Source organism: Bemisia tabaci, chromosome 4 (assembly GCF_918797505.1).
Source record: "Bemisia tabaci chromosome 4, PGI_BMITA_v3".
Classification (NCBI taxonomy): Eukaryota; Metazoa; Arthropoda; class Insecta; order Hemiptera; family Aleyrodidae; genus Bemisia; species Bemisia tabaci.
This window is the reverse complement of record NC_092796.1, coordinates 8,090,741-8,112,530: the sequence shown is the minus strand read 5'-3', so window position 1 is coordinate 8,112,530 and position 21,790 is coordinate 8,090,741. Positions and strand designations below refer to the sequence as shown.

The 21,790-nt window shown below is 40.6% G+C and overlaps 1 protein-coding gene across 1 annotated transcript in view; it reads right to left on the bottom strand.

Annotated features, from left to right (window-relative positions):
- Positions 1-21,790, bottom strand: part of timeout (circadian regulator timeout) — a 285,339-nt gene that overhangs the window by 211,824 nt on the left and 51,725 nt on the right. The window contains exons 15-16 of the mRNA XM_072299231.1: positions 9,649-9,729; positions 7,805-7,911 (exon numbers count right to left, since the gene is read on the bottom strand). Of these exons, the coding sequence (XP_072155332.1) occupies positions 7,805-7,911; positions 9,649-9,729 (188 nt within the window). The remainder of the gene's footprint in view (positions 1-7,804; positions 7,912-9,648; positions 9,730-21,790) is intronic.

Here is a 21,790-nt window from a genome sequence, read left to right as displayed (position 1 = left end):
ACGGGGTGCGGGGAGTGGGGTTCGGGGTTCCTTCGAGAAATCTCGGAATCCCGACCGGGAGCCCGGCGCGGAAAAACTAAAAGCTCCGATCATCTGTCAGTGTTTTGATTTATTGTTCTATTCCGACTCAATCTATACCAACACTCGCCGGAGCCGCCGCTCCCGCCGCCGCCTTCGCGGGCGCCAGCTCTCCCGATTTTTCACAACTAAAAATATATTCATCGCCCACGTCAACTTACAGTCTCTCGCGTGTAATAAAGACGCCTCGAGTGCGCTGTATAATTCAGTCAAGCTTACACAATCGAGTCGTCGCTTTGGGGAAAAATAAAACGGGAAAAATACGCGCTATTCTTACTCATGCACTGCGAAAAAAATATGGTAGATTTTATCGTAATCCGACACCGTGATATGAGTATGGTAAAAAAACACTACACTGGAAAAAAAACACATTGGATCTGGAGTCCAGACTCTTGAAGACATTGACGAGAAAAAATACTCTTGATTCAATCAGATTTTTGCTTGAATCAAAACGAAATCCGCTTAAATTAAGAGGCTTGGTTCTTGATTTAAGCTTAAATCTGATTGAATCAAAAGTATTAATTCTTGTCGATGTTTCCAAGAGTCTGGGCTCTAGATCCAATGTGTTTTTTTTTTTTTTCCAGTGTAAATTTTACCAGAATCCGACACAGTGATATGAGTATGGTAGAAAAACACTAGACTCCATAAGCGTTTACCATATTACGGTAAGTATCACCAGAGTTAATGGAGTCAATGAAATTTATGGAAGAGCCAGAGATAGTGGTTCCTTATTGCGAAATGTAATGGAATTGTTGAATTTATGAAGCAAAGAATCACCAGCGCTTGGTTGAGAAACTAAACTCTCAAGGCCAGGGCCGGGTGTTTCCTAGAAACCACGTTGAACTTCTCGCCTCATATCCTTCTGATAGATATTGTAGAGTGCGTTTCGGGAATGTACTCGCAGAGTTCAGATAGATCTGGAATCGTGTCACAGGGATCTAAGTTATCGCACTCAAGGGTATCCTCGTATTCAATTCACTCAGTAGTTTCTATTCAAACACGAAAATCATCGAATTTCCACACATGCAAATTCTCCATTGAATGCTTAGTGGTTGATGAAAACTGTGGATAGAACGTTTCATAATAACTAAATGATAACCGGTAGATGAAGTCATTCAAATAGGTCAAATAGGTTCGTTTCTTCGTAGGGCGTTTATTTTAAAAAGGATAAAAATTAAGATGAATGGATAAATTAATGAATAGATAAGTGTTGAAAATTGCAAATCGCAGTGCGGTTGTGAGCAAGTCTCATTAAACTATTTAATGCTCTACTAGCTTTACAAAAACTATTTTGAACATTAGCTGAGGAGATACAGTTAGACCCACGGTATACATTACAGGTTTGCACTCTAATTGCGACCTGCAGAATGTGCATTCATGGGCGTTAAATACTGCACGGGAGCTTTTTCAACGCGTGCAATCGCCATTTTGTCATTAGACAGTTACGGTCTTCTTTGAAAGTATGCGTGCCAAAGTTTGAATTAAATCTCGAACATTGCTGAGAGTTGAAAAGGCAGAGTGATGATGATGACAGTAAAGAAAAGAAAAATGAAAGGAGGGATACATTTGACGATTTCCACTCTCCATGAATATTTAGCCATTATGTATGTCTCGCTGCCGTGGATGCTCAAACGACGAAAAAAGAAATAGACACTTGAGAGGCTTTAACTTAATTTGACCTAATGTAGCAGGGAATAATCATTTTAAAAGCTGACTATGAATCAGATTGACGTTGGATTGAGAACAGCTACGATGAGACTGTCTATATGATTAAAGTTCGCATACCAAGTAAACCGTTTTCTTACTGCCGTTTTAGGTATCCGACACGTAACTGATTCAAAATAAACTTTTATCAGTGATCCAGTGTAAACACACGTTAACTAAAACATCTAGTTGCGCGGAGAAGCACCTGAACTCCACCAACGCGCCCAGCTCAATCATCGAGCACGAGCCTCAATGCTAGACTGTGTAAGGCGCCATGATGCAACTATTCTAACTCTGTGGATGTCCGCATTGCCTATACACGAGGATGAAGGCGTTCTAGTTTTTCTTTGATCGCTAACTTGACACCCTATCATGATCGACCGACAACACTCGCTGGAAAAGGGTCTTGTCGATCAAGGTAATTCGATAAAACAGTTATGAAAGTTCGCCACACTATTGGGCGTGTTACCAAAGATACACTGAAAAAAAAGATTGGTAGAATCTACTATTCCTTCACGCTGTATTTCACACAGCGTCAATATAGAGCCAATTCTGCCAGAAGAAAGGTAAACGTTACCATTCACTGGTACAGATAACCATTCCTCTTGCAGAATCGACTTGAAGATTGGTGAAATGGTAAATTCTACCAATCTTTTTTTTTTTCAGTGTAGTAAGTGCAAAAAATGAAGTTTTGAGAAAATCATCTGAGCATCATCCGAGTGGAATTTTGTTTAACAAGCTCTCTAATATTCGTGAAATTGTCTACAGTCATCCAAAAAATTTTAAAATTTTTTAAATCTACGGATTTCATATTCGACTTATACGATAAGGGCCTTCTTCATTTTAAGTTAGGAGAGCAAGCAGTGGATGCTATGCTATGCTCTACATGCGCACATTTTCGACACAGAACGAGCCATTTTCAAGGTAAGAAATTGGAAGGAGATGATACCGTTTACATAAAACAGCAGTGTATTCAGCTTATATGAATTAAATTTTATAAACTAACTATTTTTTTGACTGAAATGACGTCAATTTTCGTCACATGACTCTCTCATTTGTTTTAAAATAACAACAAACTGCGCTGTTTTCACGGAAACTCAATCGCGAGAATGGAACATTAGACAAGGTGTGAATGTAAGCATTATAATAAATGTTTAAACCGCCCCTCTCACAAAAAAAAAAAAAAAAAAAAAAAAAAAAAAAAAAAAAAAACTTTAAGTAACTCATGGCAAAGATGTGTAGCATACAGGTTCTCCTTATCATTTCATTCATATTTTTGATGGGAGTTGATACCAGTAATTATCATTGTGTAGATCGTGCTCTACATGAAATTTTGAAGAGGAGACCTAAATCAGAAGGCGGCCTATTTAGGCAATACTGCTCTTTCTGCAGGTAATACAGCAGCACAATGAACTCGCTAATCCGGAAAGATTCGAATAATTTCGGCACGACTCGGCAATGCAGCTCTTATTTTCTTTATTCCTGTTGCAGCGCGTTTTTCCATACCCCGGCGGAAATGACCTGACCAACTTCCCGGGTTAACGTCAGCCGGGGATAACAAATCGAGGCGACTTCCGATTCAAATTTTGATCCGCTGATCGATTTCCGACAAATTTAATAAGGGAACTCGATTATTCCTGCACGAGAATCGAGGGTCGGCGAGGGGAGTCGTTGTGGATTTCATCTCCTCCTACGCTTTGAAAAGCATCCGGGCGACGATGCACAAAAATCGGAATAAAAATATTGAAGAAAAATCGGAATAAAACTACTAATATTTTGTGTCGAGAGACATCGATCGGTTTTTTGAATGGGCGTGTATACGCACTATACCGTCATGCTAAGGAGAAAGGCAAAGCTGGCATTTTATTTTATCAAAAGATTCCGAAATAATTCCGATTTCCGGAAACATATTCCGATTTGCCAAAGTTCCGGGAAAAATTCTGATTTTTTAAAAAATTCCGGGGAAAAATTCCGAAATACGCCCGGATTTAGTTCCGAAGATCGTCAAATATGATAAAAAAAAAATCCCTAAATTTGATCAAATAAATGGTCAAACTGGCGAGAAACCGCAAACGAGGAAATTCCAAAAATAGCTGAAAGTTCCGGGCAAAGTTCCGATGATTTGAAAAGTTCCGAAGTTCGGAATCAATTCCAGGAAATAACAGCTCTGGAAGAACGTCGTATGAAGATTCGACTGTTGCCAAATTTCCTTTGATAAAAACAGAATTTACTGGGAAAATTGTGAATATTTTTTTCCAAAATTTCCACACAATTTAGTACGCGATTCAATCTAAAATATCCGAGGGTTTCAAGGAAAAATATGCGAAAATTCCGTCAAAAATATATGTTTTATCAAGGGAAAGGCAACTCTCGAATGCTCATAAGGAGTTCTTCCTTAGCACGGCAGTATACCGCCTTTGCCGTCGTTTTGGCCCCCGACCCGACTCGACACAATGTATCGAGTACCTCGCTTCCCTATGAGAAAGTCACTAGCGGGCTGCTTTTGAATCTTCGTAAGCTCCTCAAAAAGTAACTAATGCTTCAATCTTTTAAATTTATTGATTTTCCCCGATGGTCGAATTTTTAAATGCAAATCCTAAATTAAATTATCACCTTAGTCAATGTTGGACGTGTGGACATCACAGTTGAGGTAAATTCAAGAATGACTAGATTTACGTTTAGGTAAACTTAAAGAAAATGGAAAAGCTTTCCTCGGAAAGGATGCGTCGAGGAAAAGTGTTTCTCAGAAACACTATCGCTTAGAGCGATGAGCGAAAACCTTTCTCATACCTTTCTTCGTAAAAAAATGCCCTGATTTTCCAGGAAACGTATCGTTTCCTAATGAGAAATAAATCCCGGGGGTTCAAGTTTTTCTTTCTGGAACCTTTCTGGGGCTTCACAATTCCCTGACCTCCACGGTTTTGGAACACAAAATATCTTAACGTCTTCCTCGCTTTTCACAGACTTTCTTCAAAGAAATACCTTCCATGAAAAATTGTGGATATTGAGTACTTCGAGATAGGGAATACATAAGGTCCCGATCTTATTTTCGCGTGACATGAAAAAGCTTTAAGGCGTAAAAGCTAATTTCTCCGAAATTTTTGAATTCGGTGATTCATGGCCGTTGTAAGCCTCTTATAACTCTTTTAAAACTTTTCGTGATGTTCTTGTGACGGATACTTAGGAAAATAAAACTTGATGATGATGATTTTTGGACGTAAATCCCTACTGAGGAGTCGGAGGACCCGCAGTTTCCTTACTGTTCCCCTGATTTTTCTGTAGTAAAGACTATAATACACTCCAGAGTTTAGAGGAAATACATAGTATGATTTTTCTTCTTTCAGGTAAAACCGTAGCCCGAGTCACATAAACAAGCAAAAAAAAGGTCTCGAAGAAAAAAGAAAATCAATTCTTCGTAAAAAATGCACTGATTTTCAGGAACGTATCGTTTATTCCTGATGAGAAATAGATCCCGGTAGTTCAACTTTTTCTTTCTCTTTTTTTCCATTTTCGGTCTTAAGCACCAAGAATTTGGACTTTTGAGGCCTGGATACACGCTCAAATTTCCATCAATTTCCGATCAAATGGTAACTGATGCGCAACAGCTACCATCAATTTTTTGCGGCCTGCAAAATTTGATGGTAGATGATGGAACTGTGGGTCTCATCCGACATCTGATTTTCACACAACCGTGCTTATTCATGCTTATTTCAATCAACACGCTGTTTTAATTAATTTAGATAACAAATTAGATAACTCTTGACAGCCATTTTAGTAATCATTTTGATCGGAAATTGACGGATTTGAGCGTGTACAGGCCTCAACGGTGGTTTCAAGGTAATTTTACGTGGAAAACGTCTCTCAATTTGAGTGCCCGCTACAGTTTATAACAGCCCATTTCTCCGCTAACGGCTCGCCGAGGATGGCTCTAGTACCTGCTTACTCACTTTGAGCATAACTTCGTCTGAGGAAACCTATCGGAAAACAAGATCAAAACAGCGCGGCAAAGGGCAACAATCCAGCCCTTTCAAGCATCCTCCATCTAATTTGAATGATGAAATGACTTTGCGAGGTAGCTCCCCCCCCCCCCTCCAGCGGGTTCCATCCCTTCTATTTGGACAAGCGTCTTCTCTTCCCGTACCTCCCCGAAACTCAGCCACGTAGCAGAGTTTCATTCAGGGGTATTATGAGTGGCTACAACTGTTCGGCCCACGGAGGTTCTATCTGCGGCTAGCTCCTCTCGAAGCTAGTCATACTTACTCATACGTTATTGTTACAATAGAAGCAGCAACAAAAATATACAAATTTTTTATGACCAATATTCATTTCACTTTCTACTTTTTTACAGAGACCTTACGACCAAGCAACCGCGCGCTCACGAGACTGGTAGCGTGGAGAAAAATAAGAGGGTTGGCATGTGCATGAGCGGAAAATTCGCATAACTTTGGCAAAATTGCGATGGAAATTGGGTGTTTTTTTCGCATAATGGACCACTAGACAAGGTACGAATTTCAACATTCTGATACATGCTTCTTAACCAAAATTTTACGTAGAACACGATGCGCACAACGAAAATTACCGAAATCAAATCCTTACGAAGATATATTATGATTCCTGATGCGTGAATTCAAACCACCCGCTCATGAAAACTCAATGGTCTGAGTGATTCACATCGCGCGCTAAACGTTATCATGACAGTCTCTGCGATATAAAAATTTGGCAACCTCAATCTTGACGCTTTGGCTCAGCTATAGCAAATTGCTAATAGTTTGAACAACACATGGTGGGAAATGAACATTGCTCGATTGAGAAGCTTGCTGAAACCGTTGTAGTGCGCGATTTGACTCACGTAGAGCTTTGAGTTTCTTGTGAGCGGGCAGTTCAAATTCCTCGTAACCAATATGAAATAAAAACGTTAATATCTTCGTTAGGAGTTGGTTTCAGTAATTTTCGTTGTGCGAATCGTGTTTACGTGATATTCTGATTAAGAAACATATATCAGATTGCTTAAATTCGTACCTTGTCTAGTGGTCTATAGAAGGGAAAATCGAAATCATGATCGCATATTCACCACAAAATTCCAACGAAAATCATACGTTTCCCGCAAAATTGCAAAGAAATCCCCGTTGATATAGTTAAAAAGAAAACAGATAGAGGCAAAAAAGACTCTCAGTGACATTCAAAGTCAACCTGAAAGAGTAGAGAGCCCTTCAATCAAAGATACTTCGATCCATCATCAATAGTTGGATCACGAATCTGACATGCAACTATTCGAGCACTGCGGTTATGTGGGGTGGTATCATTCCTCAATGAAGGCGTTTTGCGAGTCAGTCCGACACGGCTACTACGGCTAGGGCCGCTCGAGTAATCGCGCTGACTGTGGCGAGTGAGAAATTTGGTTTGCAACGAGGATTGTAATAACACAGTCAGTCATGATGAAACTGAATTCTTTCGAGAAACTTTCAGATTTTTTTTCGAAAAATCGCATTAATATAGAGAATTTAATGGGCAATCCCAGCAATTCAAAGAAGGAGCAAAAAAGCCATCACTTCGGCGACTTTCGGCAAAAAAGGATTTTTTAAAATGGGAAAACTACGAACCTCCTAGTACATCCCTAACCGTGTTGGAGATGGTTAATTGCAATGTAGATCAGCGGTTCTTAAACCAGGTCACACTAGCAAAAAAAGGAGGTTCATTTTCTGGCTCATCCATGAAATGAAAGCATTCATCTGCATTCGTATTGGCATCGTGTCACGTAAATTGTTTCTGTTAAAAGCCAAAAAAGTGAATTGCTTGTTGCATAAAATAATCGAACCGAACTACATTCAGCAAAGGAGAACTGCTATGTGCAAAGGTACCTTACCTTTTTCCAAAATTTACCTCTTCTTTTATCTTATATTTTTATTTCCTGAAAAATCCGTTTTTTCCGGCTGCATGAAAGAACACTGACGCAAAGAGACACGAGAAAATCGTTGCTGTCATAGAAAATATATCACTGAACGGTATGAATAGGGGTTCCTACCTGTCATTTCACCGATGTCAGTCATGAAGATCTCCCGAATAGCCAGTAGTTCCTCCGAAGAATCCATGTCGTCATTACCGAAACAATCGTTCTCAGGCCAGACCTCGCTGAAAGGAAAAACCAAACTTATTTTAACAGCGTTCAGTATGAACATCAAACCACGACAAAGGCTTGTCATTTCTGTCGTTTGCCGTATAATAGTCTCAAAAACTACACTCAGCTGTATTGATCTTTCAACTGCACGGAGAACAGAATCCACATGATTTAAATTATTTTTTTAAGTTTTAATTTCATTAATTATTGTAGATTTTCATGGTGTGTTCATTGCGACGTTTTAGTGGCCTCATCATAAGCTACGTCACGTTGAAATCCCGAAATTTATCACCCTTTCCGGTAATCTTCACTACCGCCAAACATTTTTGAACCTCTTCCCTTTCATAACAGCATGCCAAAACCAAAAGCGAAGACTTTCGGGGACTTTTTAAAGAGTTTCCATTACGGGAATTAAGGATTTTTGAGTATTTTCTGAAGATTCACGCAAACAAAAATTACTGGACTCGGAGACAGCTTTAAAAATGGAGATTTCCTGATTCTGAGCCTTCATTATTTTGCTACGTAAGTAGAGAGGAGGCACTGAAAATTAAAGCCACATTCACGTATACTTAACGAGTTTTGATTTGCTCCAAAATGTTGTCAAAACATAAAAAAATGTATCGTCAATAATAGAGAATTTGCATGCAAATTTTTTATTGCTTCATCTAAAAGTGCGTAAAGCGCTGATTTCACGGTATTTTTTAAAAGTTTCCTCCGATATGGGAAATACTATAAAAATAGACTTAAAAGTGAGAGAATGCACCGGCAAGTGACGTCATCTGGCGGCTTTTCCCATTTAGACACACGTATTTCAGCAGCTTAAATCATTTTGTCACATCTTCTCCAATAATTGTTCGATTCATAAACCAAGAGTATCTCGTGTTCAGTTCACTTGGTAGTTTCCACTAAAACACGAAAGTCATCAAATTCCAGACACCTGCAAATTCTCTATGTGTATGGAATACCGCAAAAACGATGAAACGACTTTGTTCCGACTGAAATTGAGTAGCAGCCACTGGTATGTTTCACATTCATTTCAAAATGATTCTGCGGCTATATCTCAGGTGACTGAGAGGAGAGCACCACCACGCGCCTTAAAATAGGGGCACTTGGAGCGCCGGGGGGGAGGGGGGAGAGGCTCGAAACGACGGCACAGACAAATGAGCTGTCGATTTTTACGGAGACAAACGCCACGGCGCACAGTGGATCGAGTCAATAGGAGGGGTCGGACAAAATTTGGAAACTTCAAACGCTTATACCTCCGTTTATACGAAACTTTGAGGTTCTAAACGTGGTTCCGTTGGTTTCCTCGTAAAATTACCATCTAGAACCACCCCTTAAAATTAAAACAATGACGATAAGAACACCAAAATTTGCAGTTTGAGTCAAAAATTTCATGTCCGACCTCCCTGATTGACCCGATCCACTGTGCGACGGCGCTCATCTCCTCGATGTCGTCGGTCGGAGCCCTTCACTACTTGAGCTCTCGGCTCGGGTTTTGGGTGGAATTGAATTATCCTATGGCGGAAGCCTCATCGCCGCTCAAGGCTTCGTTTTTTCCTGCATCCGTCGGTTGTTTATGAGTTTCTTGATAAGCCTGCTACCGTTCATCAGTTCCGTCCTTCCGGCCTTCTCGTCTAACAGACGCAATGGAAACTTGAACGTATTTCGTCTTCATCGTGGTCTTCAGAATTTTGGTTCTTGAACCAAAAAAAAATAAAAAATTAAGGAGAATGTATATTTATGCTTACCGAGCGGCTCTGAGTAATCCGACCGCTTGATCTACGTCACCGTTCTTCAGTAGCGAGCGAACTTTTTTCATGGCCTCGACCCTGGAACAAAAAACAGGAGAAAAACATTAAGAAAGGCCAAGTTAATCAACCTGACGATAACGATACAAATTGGGGAATTTCTGCAAGGTGTTTACAAGTTTTCAGTAAAAAATGAGGACCAACTATTCATTCCTGAAATATCATCGTAAAGAAGGAGAATAACTTGTTTTCAATGGGTTTCTTGCAACTTGCTGCGAACTCTTACTTGCGTTCTTGAAAAAACCGTTCCATTAAGCCTTTACTTTCAAGTTTTTGCACCTTTCGCCCGACCTATCATGTAAAGTTTCGGGGTTTTCTCTGTCCTCCGCACACGTCATACAACTACCTAAAGTCTTCTAAACTTTCTGCAGACGTTTAGACACACCCACACTGGAAAAAAAAACACATTGGATCTAGAGTCCAGACTCTTAAAAACATCGACAAGAAAAAGTACTATTGATTCAATCGGATTTCTGCTTAAAACAATCGCTTAAATTAAGAGGCTTGGTTCTTGATTTAAGCAGAAATCTGATTGAATCAAGAGTAATTTTTCTTGTCAATGTTTTCAAGAGTCTGGACTCTAGATACAATGTGTTTTTTTTCCAGTGCACCCCAACCTGGGATCCAAAAACGTCTCTGAAGTTAAGGTCAGATCAAAACGCAAAACGAGGCAACTTGGGCCCTTTTTCGATGGTCGGGTCAGCCCGAGGGCTTGTTATTCTAGGAAAGCGGCTCCATTTTCCGTTTACTGAATCAATTTCGCTAGCGCTGAGGCATCACCAGTTAACCCTCGCTTCTAATTTGTTTGCCACGGGTCAACAGAGAGTGTTATGAATACGTCGTTTAGCCTCCTCTCCGTCTTCCCTTTCGCAACTCGATCTCCCAACTTCGCCGAGCTTCCCTCGTGGTCACAATGAAAATCCTATTACACGGCGGAGCTTGTGGCTTCAAATCCCCAAACGGAACTTCCAGGAAGAGTATAGAACCTTTGGGAAAATCGGAACTCAAGGAATCCAAATTTCTCTTATCGATATGCGAGGATTTAACTGCTCATAACTGCCGCGCATTTTGCTACGAGCTCCTGAATTCAATATGTCAAAAGCAACTAGCTGGCAAAAAGTCCATTAGTAACCCAAATACTTCAGAACCTTCTCAACAGAAAAATGTAGTACTTTTAAGTGGCGAAATTCAGGAAATTTCGACGCAAATCGCGACAAAAATTATGTAGCTAAGGAATTTGAAGCATGGTGTAGGCCTGAAGATCAACTGGCTTTTCAGTACCCCTCCAAATGACGAAATTCGAAAAATTTCAAAACTTTGAATTTCTCGCTTCAATTGCAACAAAAATGACAAAAAAATAAAAACAAATTCCGGACCTTCTTGCGGAATTTCTGCACTTTTTCAGTGCTTCCGGACCGCCCTTAAAAAATCAGTGATATTGCCGGAAAGTCCGGAAATTCCGGACTTGTAGACGCCCTGCTCCACCTTCAGGAACATTCTCTGACTTTCTAGGTTCCTGAAAATTCCCTGACTTTTCCAGACTTCTCATGACTGTCTCCATTCTGCTAGGAGGAAGGTATGAATCTGTGAGGACGCGGGGGAGGGCGGCAAGAGGGTGGATTTAAGTTGATTTTCTATTCAGTAGGGTGCGCTTGAGAATGAAGCACCGCTGTTGAGCTTCCTGAATAAACCGAGTCGGAGGGGCGCGCGGCTGAGGGTGCGGGCTGAGTTGGAGCGGCTGTTTATCTTTATGATTAGACACTATATTTCGTCAATCTCCGGCGAATTTGCTGTTTGCCGGAGAAGTTGGCAAGTTTCGAGCTTTGTCACGTAAACCAAACATGACTCCGCCTTCCTCCCACTCTCGTGACCGGTTCCCGCCGACCTACTTCGCCAACTTCCACGACTCCGCCAAGAATATCACAAACGCTCCAACGTCAACTTTGCCGCAAACGCAAAGAACTGATTTGCGATGACGAGATATGCTATTTCGCATTGTGAGATAATATCCTCGGTTGCAATGCTCCGATGTCTAGGGATTTATCCCTAGATCTAGGAATTTTCCGGGATTTCTAGGGATGTAGGGGTAACTACTACACTGAAAAAAAAAATTGGCCTCCGGCCAATTTATGCGCGGCGCTTCGCGCCGCGTACCGGCGCTACGCGCCGGCATTTGGGGGGCTTCGCCCCCCCATCCGCTTAGCGGATTGGTGCGGGGACCGCACGGGACTTTCTCGCTCGAGCCGGCGCTTCGCGCCGGCATAGACACTTTTACTGGAATATTTAGAAAAATACTGCCAATTTTACAAAATCATAAAGTTTGATTGGAATTTTGATCACAGGATAATAGTTATGAAATTTTTATTCAAACCATTGAACTTCATTGTAAATGTCTTCGCGATATGTGGTGAATTCATATATTCGGACTCGACTTGTTGATTTTATGAGGCATCTTCAATTAAATATGTAATTGATTAACTAAGTCTCCTGTCAAAGATGGCGATCCGTAAAAATCTTAGCTTTTCTACGATTCATTAGGATCCATTAGATTCATTGACATCATACTTCAGATACGATTTTATATTATAATCTCTCCTTAAGCACGGTCAAAAGCCATCAAATATCTACTTGAATGGGTAGAATGACTATTCGATGTTCAAATAGTCTTAAAACTAAACGGTTTTCGCTTAGCATCTCCCAAATTTTAAATTTGGCGGGCGAATCTACCTGCTGGAAGGTTCACGACACGCCCGCCAGGAGCGCCATCTCCTTACCGCGTATCCCCGTAACTCAAAGCGAAAACAATAGAGAGCGCCATCGACAAACGTCAACCAGAGACAAGTCAACAAACGTCACGTTATAACAATTATAACCTCCTTCATTAACAAGCATTAAATCAGTCATATTTGTGCCGAATTATTACATTATATTTGTGCTTAGTACCTCGTAAAAAGGAACCGCAAAAGATGGAATCTGCCGGGATTCTAAATTCATTAACAACAAACATATTAGTTTTTAATAAAGATCTAAGTGTCAGTTCTTGGCGTTAGCTTGATGATTCATAGTACCTTTGTAATGTGAGTATGTATCTAATTAGTTGTCTAATTTTGCTTTGTGATTACCTACGGAGTAATTTTGGAAATAGTATATGATGCATTATATAATGCATTTGAATTCCTAGGTTTCACCTGACTCAAAGCGTTTGCTGCTATTATCTAGAAGCGCTCCGACTCATTTATCAGAGAATTGAGCGTTTCCTATCGGCCCCTCTGCAATTATGAGATTAGTCCATGAATCCTTTAGGAACTTAAATTAATGACTCAGATGGTGCTTTTGAGCCAACTTTCAAAGAATTAAAGGCATTTTTTCAAAATCTACAGTCCATGAGCTCTCCGTGTGACCGAAGTGCTCTCCTCGCTATATGACGCGTAACCCTTCAATTTTTAGTTTAGTCCAAAGACCTCGTAGGAACTTAAATTAATGAACCAGGTGGTGCTCTTATGCCAACTTTCGAAGAATTGAAGGCATTTTTTTTTATTTTTTTTCAAATTTACAGTCCTTGAAAATGAGCTGTTTCGCGGAGCAAAGTGCCCTACTTTTGGGCCTCGTATCTCTTGAATTTTGAGTTTAGTCCAAAGATCTTTTTGGAACTTAAATTAATGACCCAGGTGATGTGCTTGATGCCCATTGTTAAAGAATTAAAGACATTTTTCAAAATTTACAGTCTTTCAAAATGAGCTTTCCGTGTGATTTTGCTAAAAATGGACAATTGAGCGTAGCCCCCCCAAATTTTAGCGTACCTCAAAATCGTTGGACGTGCATAAGGAGACCATAGATATGGTGTCCTGTGCCAATTTTGAATGAAATCGAACAGATAGATTCTGAGATATCGCTGTAGACAGATTTGGGGGACGCCACACGGACGGACACACATTTTTTCAAGTATGGTTATTTTTACTCCTGGGACCTTAAAACGTCTAGAAATGATGAAATTTCAACTTTTTTTTTTTTTTTTTTTTGGAGGATGACAATACTTCCTCTCTACCCTATGGGAGCGAGAAAGTAAAAAGTAGTTAGCGTTGAGAACTAATTTGGTAAGTTCTCGCCAAGTAGAATCAAAATTAGGCTTCAGAACTAATTTATTGTACTGAAGCACCAATCAATTCGCTTCATACGCTGACTTGACTTTACTAGAGCGCGAACCAGAATTGGAAAACAGCACTAGCTGTAAAATTAGCGCTGTGGTAAGACAAATTCACCTTCGGGTCAAACTAATTCGCCCTCAACACTAACTGCCACATTGTCCGTTACATTTATTTAGTTTCGAAAAAGTGGCGTCGGTACAACAGCCTCAATCGCGTCAGCTCGTGAAAAACAATTAAAATGTGAAATTTCGGGCTCGTTTGACAATGTAAATACTCCCGGTATGATTTATAGTGTCCTCTCTTTCTTGAAAACGTTCGAAAGCAACATAAATAAACCTGTTAAGGTTAGAAATCGTCTGTTCGATTCAAAACGTAAACAAGCATGATATTCGTTGGAGTCGTCAATCTTCTGTATTAAATTGCGATTAAAGCGTTCCGCGTTCAGTTTATATTTTACGAAAATCTGTGAACTTACTGCTTACTTCTATAGTTCGTGTTCTCCCGTAATTTCAAAAGAATATCTCAAGTGTTCGGACGAGATATGTTTATTCAGTGTGAACATTCGCTACCGTTTCATGTGTGAGTGTGTGTCTCTCTAAAGGATAATTCTGTCTACTTGCACATACCTATGGGATATTCCTTTCCTCTGTCGTTCATTTGGAACCGGTCAGTTGATTTTTACCTCTCATCTTTTAAGAAATCTTCTTTTCCTGAAAGTATTGTCCAGTTATCATTCGCTAAGCCGTTTTCTCCTCTCTCAGTTTTGAGGTTCGCCGGCCAGGTTGGCCTAGTGGTCAGCGCGTCTGACTCTAGGCCAATAGGTCCCGGGTTCGAATCCCGGTGGTGGCGACAAATTTTCATGGAACTGACGAGTGGATCTGCAGAAACAGATTCCACTCGGCCTTAATCCCTGAAAATTTGAAAGCCTGGAGCATGGATGTGCCTAAATCCCATGATGTCTAAGGACAATAAATACTGTCTATCGATGGCTGTAGGTTCCAACGGAATATAAGCCACTAAACCAGCAAAAAAAAAAAAAAAAAAAAAAAAGTTTTGAGGTTAGGTTGACCCAACCCTACCGAATGCGAATTAGAGTAGCAGAATTAGTTCCCAGCACTAATAGTGGTTAGTGTACAGAAACCAAAAATCATGTGTGTCCAAATCACACAATATGAGTTAGTGTATAGAAACCATTTTTAGTCATCTGACGCTAACTCATTTTTTTCAGTGTAGGCTCGTATGAACGAGGTTTTTTTCTTTTTACAACTTACGGGCTTATTACTGGAACTGACAGACAAAAGGATTTAAAAAGAGGACAAAGGGAGAAAGGAGCGATCCTATTGGCGGTAGCAGATAGAAAATATGGACGGCTCCGTTTACCGAATTTTTTTAGTGGAAGATGACTTCTAAACAAGCTCGTTGGGGTTACTTGGTGCAGCTTTTGCTGTTTTACGACTTCTTGGTGAAACAAGCTCAATCTAGAAAATGTTTTTGAACGTTAATTAAGGCTAAGGGAAACAATCGAATTCTACAAAGCTTCGAAAGGGTAAGAACAATACTTGAAGAAATCTCTGATTAAAAATGTTAGGCATTTCTATTTTTATGGTTAAGTGCATTCTTATACAAAATCCCAAATGGAGCAGTTCGTTCCTCTCTTAGGAAAATATAAATTTGAGCGAAAACTTTAAAATGCTGGGATGCAGGTTTTCCTCTGCTCTTTACTCGAAGAGGCTACAATATTTTCCACGTTTTGAAGCCTGTTTGCTCGAGGGAATATTGTTCATAGGTACTTTTTTCTTTTTTTTGACGGTGTTTTTCCGGTCACGATACAAACCATTGCGGAATGCACCGCCGGGCGAAACAAAGGCCGAAGATAATAAAAAGCACGGGAGGTGAGGCAAATTGACGCGAACACGCCAAGGACTCAAAAACGGTCCGGTCACCCGGACGGAAAAGTTCAGCCTCGCGCGGGGCGGCGAAACCGCGTCGGGGCACTCAGAAAAATAAAAAATAAAAAAGAACAAAATAAAAAAATAAAAAAGGACTACAGTATAAAAAACGCGGACACAAAAGGTTGTAAAAAAGCGGCTTATGGTCCGGCGCCCCCCGCCCGGTGATCACACGTAGCCTTAACTGAATTTAACCGCTGCGAAGGGTGCTGTGTCAGACGCAGGGGATGAAAAACGTGTAAAAGGAAAGGGGGAGCCTTTTTAGGTAAATTAAACCCTTCGACGTGGTTGTCACTGACCCCGCTCCCCCGGCTCCACCCCCCCCCCCCCCCGGGTCTCAATTTAATCTCCCGAGGAGTGATTTCGATTATCATTATTCGTAAACTCAACTTTGAAAGTCGGGGGTGCGTCGGAAAAATCAAAACGCATTTCGGATTGATCCGCCGCCTCGAATAATTAAAGTAATGAGTAAGTTTGAAAGTTAACCTGGCTCCGTCGAGGTGCGGAAAGAGCTTGTCGGATGTTGATGGGGGTGGGGGTGGTGGTGGTGGAGGGGGTGGTATTTGAAAAGATGGGGGAAACTTTATTAAACAACCTGCGGGTTGACTGTTTAATTCCTTCTGCTGCGCAAGGGTTGGAATGGAGTATTATGAAAAGCAGATTAGACCTAATAGACCCGGCCGAATGATGTCGGGTCTGGGGGAGTGTTTTACGCTCTTGTGTAGACAGTTAAAAGATGCAGCTGAAAGGTGCAGCTATGAGATTCGCGGCTGGAGGTAATGTGTTTCTGAGAGACAAGGGACGAGACAAAAGACATCTGTCAAGGAATGCAGGGCGGGCTTTCGTATTTCCACGCGTCCGTATACATTTTCACCCACGGGTCAATTGAGATATAAGCGCATACCAAGAGAAGCTGCTTTATACTGCCGTGCTAAGGAAGAACGCCGTATGAGCCTTCAGACGTTGCCAAATTTCCTTCGATTAAGATAGAATTTACTGGGAGAATTGCGAATGTTTTCCCCCAAAATTTTCACACAACTTTATACACAATTCAATCTAAAATATCTGAAAGTTTCGAGGAAAAATTTGCATAAATTTCGTCAAAAATACATGTTTTATCAAGGATTTGGCGACTCTCGAATGTTCTTACGGCGTTCTTCCTTAGCACGGCAGTATAGTTTGTCGGGTCAAGTCAAGGAGAAACGACGTGAGAACACTCAGAAATTGCCATATTCCATTTGATTGAATGCGAACTTCCTGGAAAACTTATGACTTTTCCCCCTAAAATTTAGATTGGGATAAGATTCGTAATTTAAACTCAGCGTATCCACAGATTACGAAGAAAAATATTAACAACTTGTTTTGAAAATAAATACTTAATCGGTAGAAAATTGGCAACACTCGAAGACTCAAACGCTGTTAATCCGCGACACGAGAACGGTTTCAATGACGTTTTTATCACCCGGCTACATTGAGAATTGAGTGAGCTCCCACCTTTTCAGCACATAAAATTCAAATGGCTGCAAAATGCGAGCATTGAGAAAGATTTCAGATTAATTAAGAATGAGGATGAAATGTAATAGATAGGATCCCGGAGAGAGGCATTCAAAGAGGACGTTATGATCAAGGACTTCACATTTAGAGACCAGAACGATGGTATTAAAGGCATGTGGTCGCATTTTACATGGCTAGTTGTAAATCAAAGACTAAAATTAATCCCTTAGTTGCAACGGCATAGCAAAATTGCGGGTGCATTTACCTCCGTAACAAGAGAATATTCGTAGAAAATCATGCTGCGATTCAGAGCGTTAGGACTCCCTCACTGGGAAAAAGTCGCTTGGATCTAGAGTCCAGACTCTTGAAAACATTGACAAGAAAAAATACTCTAAATTCAATTGGATTTTTTGCTTGAATGGAAAGGAAATCCGCCTGAATCAAGAGGCTTGGCTCTTCGATTAAAGTCAAATTTGATTCAATCAAAAGTATTCTTTTTTGTCAATATTATTAGGAGTCTGGACTCTAGATCCAAGCGACTTTATTTTCGTCCGTTGCTGTCTGGCATTTTGGAGTGAATTTTCGAAATTTTCGGAGAGGGGATGTTTTGGAACGGAATGATTGGATTGAGATCTGTTCATTTTCCAAACTTTAAAAAAAAACTCGGAGTCGCGAGTAATAAAACACTAGAAAAAAGACACTGCCGAAAAAAATTCAACTACCCATCTGCCGTTTGACGGCAAACACCGTGCGAACAATCGAATGTTGTCGGAATTTTCCCCGATAAAATACTTACTTCGAGGCGGGTCAATCATATTTTCCCGGGAATTTTCACATACTTTACAGCTAATTGCGAGGAAAATTCTCTGAAAACCTCATTAAAAATACTGAAAAATGACGTTGGATGATTTCGATACAACTTGTCCAAATTGATGCTGCAAATCAGCTAATCGCTACTATACACTTAACTCATTGGGGTTGAGCTCTGATCGATTGAGGTTATTACGCCAATAATGAAGGGTACATCACGAAAAAGTTGGAGCACAACACCAGTTACTTGGTGCTTAGCGCCCCTCGGAGTTACCTGTGTCATAATCATCCGATAATTGTTCCCCCAAAGATGTATTCCCAAAGTTCCGCAAAAAATCGTATTTTAGGAGAGGAAATTTCGCAACACGTGAAGGCTAATACTGCCGTGCTAAGGAAAAACGTCGTATGAACATTCGAGAGTTGCCGAATTTCGTCCGATAAAACGTTCATTTTTGAGGAATGTTATTAACTTTTCTACTTGAAATTTTCAGGAACTTTAGGTGAAATTGCGGACAAAATTATCTGAAAAATTGGAAGGAAAATATTCAAAACTTTATCAGGAAATTCGTGTTTTATCAAAGGCAATTTGGCAACGCCTGAAGGTTCGTATGACGTTCTTCCTTAGCACGGCAGAAAACGGCGTTTTTCTTATAAAACACAGGAGGATGCCCCACGCCAGCGCCAGGTTCCCCCGCGAGTCTCGTTCGCGGAAAAAGAGGGAGCCTAAATCTTCCGGAAACGACTTTTAATTTTTATTTCCTTCTTTATCGTCGGGGTAAACCGTGCGTGGTTAAATCCGGCTGCTGAGAATACCCGGCGAGGGGAGGCGCCCGATCACCCCCCCCCCCCCCCACCACCACCTCTCTCGCCATCCGCCCTGCTGCCTCCTGATTTCGAGCATCCTTATTCCTCTCACATCAGCCGGAAAGGCACGAGGAGTCGGTGAAAGTTGTACGGAAAATTGAGCAGGTTCAGATACAGCCGGCTGTGCCAAGTCTTTCAGAGAAATATTGTTTTTAACGGTGGCAAGGAATTGCGATAGCGCCGCTGGATTGTGCAAAACGAGACACCATAAAGTCTGAACTAAAAGAAAAAGAAGCTGTCGCGCCTCGAGCTTTGGACTACAAGAATAGCCCAACAGCCTGATTGTTGAAATTTTGTGTTTGTCGGGTAGACATAGATGACATAGGTTAAAAGGCGTTGCGTGATTGGTCGGCTAAGTCTTGTCGCTGTTTTGTCGTGCCTCTGTCGGGTGGAACCCTCGACAAGGTAAAGGCACCTCTTAAGTTTCTGACAGTATGTCGTCCAATCCATCAGACAAAGGCACGATAAAGCAGCGATAAGACATAGTCGACCAACCACGCTCCTCCTTTTCACTAATGTCATCTGTGTTTATCCGATGAACACAAACTTTCAACGATCACGCTGCAGCTCAGGATCACGGTGGGGAAAATACCCGGGCACGCGAAAAAAACCATGACTGTGAAAAGCTTCAAATCTTGCTGGAAAAAAGCCATACTGCCGTGCTGAGAAAAAACGCAGTATGATCCTTCAGGCATCGTCAACTTTTCTTTGATAAAGCACGAATTTCCTGTTAAACTAATGAATGTTTTCTTTCCAATAGTTCAGATAATTTTGTTAGACAATTTCACCGAAAGTTCCCGAATAGTTAGAGGAAGATTTTTCATAACTTTCCCAAAAATAAACATTTTAGCGAAAAAAAGGCAACTCTCGGATGTTCATACGGCGTTCTTCCTGAGTACGGCAGTATAGCAAACTCTTAGTTTGCGCCTTGCGAATGCGATACTGCAACCACGGAGCCAAGGCCGCGAGGTGGCCAGGAAGGGATCCCCTCTCAGTCCGTTCAATCGCGTACCTCCCTTCTCAAACTCTGGCGCTTTCGCGGATTTCAAAATTTCTGACTTCCCCATTTAATGTTATTTCGGGAATCGTTTTCCATGAAAACGCTTTTTCCAAAAAAAATTTGCGCGAAGGCTCTAGAGATTGAAAAAAATCTAGACTACCGGAAACTCTGTCTCCAGAATTTTCCCGACTTTTCAAGAGCATACTACTTTGAAAATGACGTCACCTCGGGGGAAAAGTCTCGTGAGATTTGAAGGGTCTAGAACATAGAGGTGTGTAAATTTGTGGGAGGAAGGGTTGGAGGGACAGAAAATGAAAATCACTCGGCAGAGACGAAACGAAACCCCAGCGGGCAACTCTGCCGTGTTAAGGAAGAACGCCGTATGAACATTCGAGAGTTGCCAAATTTCCTTCGATAAAACGTTTATTTTTGAGGAAAGGTATGAAGATTTTTCCTTGAAATTTTCAGGAACTTTAGGTGAAATTGCGATTAAAATTATCTGAAAAATTAGAAGGAACATATTCATAAGTTTATCAGGAAACTTGTATTTTATCAAAGGAAATTTGGCAACGCCTGGAGATTCATACGGCGTTTTGTCCCCAGCACGGCAGAACTGCGACTGAATCCGGCTCGAAAAAAGTAAGGAAAACTCCCGGCGAACGCTTTAAAGAGTGCATAATTGACACGCAGTTCATTCCGGGCCCAAGTTCTCGACCGAAAAGCTTTCGAAAATATAAAAGTTTTCAAGAGTCGAGTAATTAGTGGCTGATGCAATTACGCCGGGCATAAAACATTTTAAAATGTGACACTTCACCCCCCCTTCCCCCACCCCCTCCCCGCTCCCACGTGCTTCACCCTGGAACGCTTTTTCAAGGTCCCCGTGGCCTCTCGCCCCTCTCACAGTGGGAATCTTTCTTCGTTTCGTCGGAGCTGGGGCCGCATTTTCAGATTTCAATTATTGCAGTGCAATCTATGAAAATTTTACAATATTTAAAGATTAAAGGCGAATATCTGTAGAATAAGGACGTGGGTTTACATCATCTCTTCGTTTTTTAGTATCCTCCTCAATTTTGCTTTTCCCTACCTACGCAATTTCCTGCAATTCTAAATTCAGACGAACGACAACGAAGATGCCTGTGTGACGGAAGAACGAAGTTTTTCAATAATCTAATGGAGAAAAAGGACTGAAGGCGAGTTTCAACTGAAGTCGAAAAAACAAATTTTACAACTCTTTTTAAGTTGGTAAGTGTCTAAAACCGAAATCTACACAAGGAGAAATTGTAAAATTTAGACTAAAAAATGTGTGTATCCGTTAATTCCTAACGTTTTTACTAATTATAGATACGATTCATTTCAATCGCTCACAATATCATTGTTTTATAATTCATTTACGTGTCTCTTTCCTTACGGAAAAGTTTTTGAAATCCAGTTGCTTGTTATTGTTGCTTAGTTTTCTCGTTTTTTCTTTTAGTATTTGAGCTTAATTATACTTTTGTTTTTCTCTAAATTACTTATACCTTTTCGAGTTACTTCTTTCTATCTCCTAGAAAAATCATATTTTAAGCATAAAAATTAAAACCTGAAATTCACGATTGAAAATGGATGCGCCTACAGTTGCTTTGACGGGTATACGTAACTAGGTGTTGTACGAATAGCAACAAAGCTCTGGAGGGAAAATATTCCCAAAATACAATATTTCCTCTGAATGATGTTTTTAGAATTATGTTGCAATACACAAAAAATAAATGCTTGTTAGCTAAAAACCGCACCGTTTATTTTTTTAAAAATTCTAGGTTAACGGGTGAGAATTGAGGAGCAGA